At 37.3% G+C, this 7,767-nt stretch overlaps 1 protein-coding gene across 1 annotated transcript; it reads right to left on the reverse strand.

Moving 5' to 3' along the window:
• Nucleotides 1-2,530: 2,530 nt before the first annotated feature.
• On the reverse strand, nt 2,531-4,550 carry LOC131308368 (cyclin-dependent kinase inhibitor 7-like). Its single transcript, XM_058335285.1, has 4 exons — nt 4,053-4,550; nt 3,675-3,736; nt 3,241-3,411; nt 2,531-3,069 (listed from the first exon to the last, which is right to left on the reverse strand). Exons 1-4 carry the CDS (start codon nt 4,362-4,364, stop codon nt 3,000-3,002), a joined length of 615 nt encoding a protein of 204 aa, XP_058191268.1. The 5' UTR covers nt 4,365-4,550; the 3' UTR covers nt 2,531-2,999.
• Nucleotides 4,551-7,767: the final 3,217 nt, after the last annotated feature.

The raw sequence follows: 7,767 nt of genomic DNA on the forward strand, positions 1-7,767 counted from the left end.
GGGGCCTGTTTGAAGTTGAAGCAAAACTCCTTATTCGTCTCGATCCACCAAAGTCATTCTCTGTTCTTGCATTAACATTCTCCTTATTGGACCAACCTCATGCCACAAGAGTTAATTGTACTTGAGAGATTTCAAACTTAAGGTTTTGGAAGGAAGCTACTCCTTAATTTCAGACCTTGACAATCAAGTCAATCCCTTGAGATTGGACACGCTCACTAACTAACTAACGTGTCGATACTATCGTATGAGTAAGCTATATATATGTTTATGTATATATATACGCACACGTATAAATACCAACTTAGAAAGTTATAAAAACGAGTTTTCTTCTAATATCACCTAAGAAGAATAAAAAATAAATAAATACAGAAAATTTTGTATCATTAATTTTCTTTGTAGGTAATTTTTGCACTAGTATAAAATTATAACATGTGCACCAACTTTATACACATTTTTGGGTCTGCCAAGCCACTTGGGTTATTGACCCAAATTGGCATTGAAATTGAAAGTAACAGAGTACAAACAGTAAAGTAAATTAAATTTAACGATCATAATCCGTCTCGTAAACAGAGAAGTAACGTTTGGATCGAGATCAAACCTTCTCTTCTTCATCAATTTCTAAACAGTAACATTCTCTCTCTCATGGATCTCTCTCTCTCTCTCCTCTTTATTAAACTACTAGAGGATTCACCAGATCCAAAGCAATTGCCAGTCAGGCGATCACCACCATATCCATCAGCCCACGTGCCCTCCTCCTTCTGTTGTTTGTATACACACACATGCATACATGTGCATCCATGATACATGTATGTGTATATATTTATTGCATTTTCCTGCATTTACAAGCTATTTGTAGGCTTCACATGGGGGGGGCAAGACAATTTGTGCGTTGTATCTGTTTGTTTAATTTCCGACTCCACTCCAAGCCCCCATCTTCTTCATCTCCTGTCCACTCTGTGTCTGATTCCCTTCACTTGGCACTCTCAATTGTCAGCACCGGCACCTCACACGCATACACAAATACTTTCACAAACATATTTATGAATGTGTGTGCGTAGTTTTACAAATTCTCTCTAATTATACCACACGGGTCTATGAGCTTAATTTGCTATGTGATTGTCAAGAATTGGGGATTACTGTTAAGTTGTGTGTGCAACTTGGTTGTAACGAATCGAGTCACGAAAAACAGTCTCTCCACTTATAGAGGCATGACTCTTTTGCAAACCTTGCAGTACTGGGAGTTTGTGCACTTACGAGATAACCCTTTTTTTGAAATTCTTTTTCCTCACAAAGATGCCTTCAAAAAACGCCCTCCATAGTCCCACTTACGAGCTTCGGTTTAAAGTTTTGTATTATCGTTAATTCATGATTCAAGTTACTATGCATAAATTAATCTAGACAAACTTTAGTTTGTGTCTCTTAACTTTCACTATCAAATGGGTCCAGCCCATCTAGAGGTGAGTGAGACCAACGATGGTTCCAAAAAAAAAAAGCGTCATTTGGGTAAACTTTTCAGTTTAGTGATCGGTTTATTCCCAACTTTTTAGTTGTATTTAGTTTTTACTACTGTAATTGTTGTTTTAGGCTTGTATAACATGGGTTGTGTACTATTTTCAACAGAGTCGAATGGCCAATTGAAGTTAAAAAAAATGTGCCCCATTTGATATAACTATCGTAATTTCTTACCATTGCCCCTACCGAGTGACACCGAAACAGTAGAACCTTTTAAAGTATACAACCCTCCTTTAATATTACCATTTTTTAGATAACATCACCCATTGTGATTTTACTCTTTTTGTCCACCCCATTTTTCTTTTTGTTAAAAGGGAAATACAAGAACCTAAATCAAGATAGTTTTGGGGTAATTAATTTAAACCTTTTCTCCACCCCATTATTTCTGAGATTTTTTTCTTTCTTATTGTTCCTTTTGGAGAAGTAAGAGCATCCGCAGTGTAATAATCAAAAGTGAATAATCAAAACTTGTCACGTCAGTTTTTTATTATTCATTTAGAGTGTTGCTAAAGTTAACAAGGTGAAATCCCACATTATTACTTTTGATTATTTAAATGCCCAAATTTGATTATTAGTTAGGAGATTGCTAATTTTGATTATTACAATGTGAACACGTTTTTAGCACATGTTGCTAACTTTAGCAATATTTTGATTTTGATTATTACATTGTAGATGTTCTAATAAACTAACTTAAAGACATGACCTCACAACTTGTAAGCCCACTTTTTTTTGGTACAGAATGAAAGTGCATGTACGGTACTCGTCAATCGTCATCTCTATCATAGAGTATTGTCTCATTACGAGATTCCATCGCATCTAAGTCGTGGCCGAAATTAAAATCACATCACATCTGGGTGGTGTTTAGAATATGTTTAGCCCCAATCAATGCCTATGAGAACTCAAATATGGGCTTCGTCTAATCAAATCCGAGCTTACGCTATTGTACAAGCTGAGACATGATCCACACATCATATATGGTCCACAAACGACCCACCCATGCACAATGACAAACCGAGACTTCCAAATGAAATTCCACGCCCTTTAATAATACTGTATTTCAAAGAACATATATACTAGTAGAATCAATAATGCAAGAAATGGGCTTGACTATGCATACAAAGTGACAAACCCTGGAAAAAGAGCCAAATGAAGCTCAAACAAAATGCACTTTTCGTTTTCACGAAACAAACTTCTAGAACTAGCTCCGCAACAAATTACTGGCCTCTACTGGGACCCCCACCAGGATGAATGAATGCCACAGTAAAGAGACACCAAAATGTGTGAATTTTTTCCGTAGAGATTGTTTCCCATTGTTCTCTCATACTAACCAGAAGAAGCTTCTCTGAACGAATTGTACCCGAATTTGAAGAGCTTCTTTTAACATAAATATAGAGACATAAAGCTGTACACCACTACAAAGGTAGCTTTCCTCAAAGATGAAACATGCCTCTCGTGTCACTTTAACAATGTCCTCTCTCTCTCTCTCTTCATAGCTTTAACCGAACCCACTGGTACCGGCCTTCCAATGGCACGTCCTTCTTTACATCGTAGTTGTACCTGAATGAAAGAAAAACAATAATTGCTTCCTGATTATACACTGAATGCGAAACACTGAATGCGAAATGATGAATCGAGATTTTCTAAAATGAGCCGGTGGTGGTGGTGGTACTGATGGAGCTTATCATGCGCCGAGCCAAAAAAAAAAAAGCTTATCATGCGCACACTTACTTGTCTGCGAATCTCTTTTGCTCCTCCTTCTCCGCCGCAGCAAAGAACTCCTCGACCTCCGCCGCAGCCGGTATCTTCGCCTCCGGGTGTCTTTGCCGGAGACTCGCTGCCGTCGATGACTTCAGCTCTTCCATGTCTGCGGAAATCTCGCTTGATGGCGTCGTTTCTCTACTGCAAATTAAGAACGAATAGAGACCGTAAATTACACAGTGAAGAACCAGGTGTAGCTACAAACGCTTATAATTTTTTTTCTTTTGATCCGACAAACGCTTATAATAATCACAGAGAAATTTACAGAGAGAACATTAGGAATAATTAAATTAATGCTTAATTAAGCAGATAAACCGTCCGATATCAGGAAACGTTTCGGTTTTGTGGAATTGGAAAGAATTAATTGCTCGGATGATGCGAGAGTTAGTGAATTAAATGAGAACCTGAATCTGCATTTGACGAGCTTGGAGATCTCAGTTTCATAACCCTCAGCGCATGATTCAACCTTCGAAATCAGATTTAAGATTCAAATCAGTAATTAAAGCTAGAGAAACGTACTAAATCTAAGAAATAATGAAGCTAGAAAATTATGTAACCGCATTTGAACAAGAATTTGAGTGAACTTACGTAATTAAAGCTTGAGAAACGCAAATCTAAAGAGCACTAATTAAGTTAGAAAATTTAACAGCACTTGAACTGGAATTTCAGTGAACTGATCACCTTCAGATGTTCAAATGTGTAATTAATTAAAGCTCGAGAAACGAAAATCATACGGATAATTAAGCCAGAAAAATCATTTGAAATTTTGAACTGATGATCACCTTCAGATCTACGGATCTCAATTCTGGTTTCGTCACGAAATCGCTGGAGTCATTGCTAGAGCAACGAGGCACCGAAGCGCGACCTGAATCCTCTGAAATCGCGGGCGCCGACACCGAGTGATTATCCGGCGAACTCACGACGTCGCAGCGGTTGCTCACGAACTGGTGGTGGTCACGAACATCGGACGCCAATTTTCTTCTCTTAAACGAGCCTGTTGAGCTCGTAACCTCCATAGCTGATCTCGTCTTCGTTGCTAGTGTAACTTCTCCTACTTCCTTGCATTTCCTCGCGCAGTCCCCCGTCTGCGCCATCTCTCCTGTGATCTCTCTCTCTCTCTCTCTCTCTCTCTCTCTCTACAGTCTACACACAGTTGTATATATAAATGCACACATATGTGTTTGTACTTATTATCTGAACCTCTCTAACGACATTCGCTACAGCTCTCTCTCTCTCTCTCTCTCTCTCTCTCCTGTAAAAATTGGTTAGAAGAGTGAAGATATTCAGGAGAGTGGGGATTAGTTGTAGATATGATAAATCGGACGGCTGAGATGTTTTTCAGCGGTTTCTGTTGGATTGGGATCCTGTGTGTTGTCCTGACTCCGTTACTCTTCAGTCTTCACGTTGGAAGTTGGGCTAGCTGCTAAATAACATCGAGCAATATTCGAGTTTAATCTCGTGTTTGTTCGTCAAAAACTTATTTAGAATTGTGTTGTTACACAGATAAATCAAGCTTGATTAATTTTTTTGAAACCTGCTAAGGTTCTCGAACAAATTATTATTTAGTTCGTTCGGCTAATAATATTTAGTTTCATAAAGTTCGTTCAAGATCGATCTCATAAATATATATTTTTTAATTCTTTTAAAGTTTTCAAACAAAGTCCAATCAATCACCCGCTTAACTCGTTTATCGCCCCTAGAATGTACTAGGAAGTTGGCAGTGCGTGCTCCGTTAGGCTCCGTCTAGTCACGTGGGCGTGCCGTTGCGAATATCAGGCCGGTGAGGATCACAGAATAATTACTGATCAGGTTAATCGGGTAAGTAATGAATGGATGCCACGTCATCGCCTGCACGTTAACAAAGCTATGAGTCGAAATTGGGTGAATCTGGGACATTACATGTGCTTCTTGTGTGTGCATTTGATTGGGCCATGTAATGGGCCCATATACCTTTTATTTATTTTGATGTTGATGACATTTAAATAAGGATTAAATTCTTCCCATCGGCAATGGAAAATCACACTTTTTCATCGACCACATTTTTCGGTTCTATCTTTTGTTTATTGTTGATTTCACCGTTCATCTTGTACACCTCATGTAGTAGTATATCCATGCAAAAAATAAACTTGATTTGACATCAATAGGAGTATCAAAAATTAAATTTTGCTTTGTAAAATAGATAGTTTATATTTATTATTATTGACAGAAATCAGATCGTTTATTTTATAAATTCAAATTCAAATTTTAATATATCTATTGACTTTCGATCAAGCCGATTTTTTACATGGCGATACTATATTGAAGGTCTTAAAATATGAACGGTTCATATCACAACAATAGACACTCAGTGGGGCCCATAATAGGTGGTGGTAGAAAAATGAAGTTTTACACCGGCGGTGGATAGAATTTATGAGGGTGATTGATGTAAGGTGAGGATTCAAATGCAAGAAAAAAAAATTATGGGTACACTATTTGATGCACACCGAATAAGTAGGATTACTTCAGATTCGTACAAATGATCGGGGTTGTTCGGTTTGTTTAAAACATATTTTGAGAGTATTGTAAGAAATCATTCAAGAAAAAACTTTTGAACAAGTTTAGAATCATCCAAAAACCCATCCCTTATTTTTTTAGAATTTTCAATTATTTATCCTTTCCAAAATCCCACGTGGAAAATGTAAATTTAATAATTTAACTCACAAAATTACATTAGAAAAAGGATGAAAAAAAGGTCTCATGTCCCCTCCTGCAGTAAGAATTTCAATTCCCCTGTAAGTTGGGAGTTGTTCGCACAAAACTGGGAGAATTTTGAGAATATGGTTTCTTCATTTCTTCCTTCGTGCATGTCAATCTTGTTTCACCATCTCCATATTCAATTGACTGTATTGATTAGTACTATGTGTGTGTGTGTGTGCAATTCTTATTACTTTTTATATTTACTTTGTTTCGATTTATTAATTTTAATAAATAGGAGTATTAATCTTGATTCCCTGCAAATTGTGTTGTTTACTCCCTTTTCCCCGTGTATCAAACAGAATTAACGCTAGTTACTACAGAAAGGAAAGGAGACAATGGTTTTGAGCGAATCAACGAGGCTAAGCCGGAGAGGTAGTTGATTTGGCATTTAAAACTCTAATTTGGACCTCTTTGTGTTGGGAATAAAGGACGGTTGATCAGTATAAATTTGTATACGTGCTTGACTATATATGCAGCTTGCTGCTGGCCTGGAATACCAATGAGGCTATGAAGTCACTGGTCAAGGATGGTAGGGACAACATTGCTATCCATTAAAATCATTAGATGGAGTTTTTAATACATAACGGGTATCTTGATCCTTCAATTTTGCTACTTACGAAATTGAGATCTCCATTTCAATGCCCGGCGACAATATAATTGTCACGTCATTACGTATTTTGAGCAGACCGACATTGCTTTTCAAGCACGAATAACTCATTCCTCTCTTGAAGACGCAATTTTTTTTTTAATAGCCGTATACCACGAAACGAATATCTCCTTTGTTACAAAATTAGAAAGGAAACACACACATCAAATGAATGATGTACTGCCATGATCATCTGCTTGATTAAATTAGGTATATGTGGGTTTTAGGACTAAGGAATTAATCTGTGTGGGAGGATGAGAGGTAGATGAAATTTAGATGCATACAACAAACCCTATTTACACTCAAAACCAGATGTGTTTTAAACACTTTTATGATTGTATGGTCGCATTGCAATTAGGCAATCCCATTGAATCATGGCCATTAAATTTGGGACGGTAATGCAGCAAGCCAAGCCACCAACAGTAACGTACAGTTGGGGTTATTACGGGTGAATGAATGCGCAAACTTTGAAATAGCCAATTTTGAAAACCATTTTCCCACTATTTTTAGATGCGGCATTTGAGTTATTTCCATGATCTCAAAGTGGGTCTCAGTTTACGTCTCCGATTCGTCATACGCAGAGGCATATGAATGAATTATGTTCAATGGGAACAAAATATATTACCACAAAAGAAATCGTGTGTATTGAGTAGTTATCACGAAACTTAAAGACACCGTCCTAAAAAAAGAAAAGATAAGAAAAGTTTCTATAGTGATGAAATAGTCCCCTCAAAAACTGGCATGTTTTTGTTTCAAGACCAATACAACTCTTTTACATTTTGCGCTTTTGGTTATCAATTCTAAGTAACTGCGTGTCAGTTGAAGAACGAGTCGGCAACTCAAGAACCACGTTAAGTAAAAATGAATACAAACTTTGGGCAAGTAAAATACCCATACTTTGACGGGCTGAGGCATAGATGACTATTTCTGGGAGCAAACTCCGGAAGGAAGAATAACCCGAGAGTTAAAAGCATCTGAATTTGGGTGATCCTTGCCCCGAAATTCAAGCATTAATGACTGAATTTTGCACACGTTAAGGTCCTCATAAAAACAATTCACATAACCAGAAAAAATAAAAAAATTGGTTTCAAAGCCTCTTCCAATGAGGCAGTTTC

Source organism: Rhododendron vialii, chromosome 11a (assembly GCF_030253575.1).
Source record: "Rhododendron vialii isolate Sample 1 chromosome 11a, ASM3025357v1".
Lineage (NCBI taxonomy): Eukaryota > Viridiplantae > Streptophyta > Magnoliopsida > Ericales > Ericaceae > Rhododendron > Rhododendron vialii.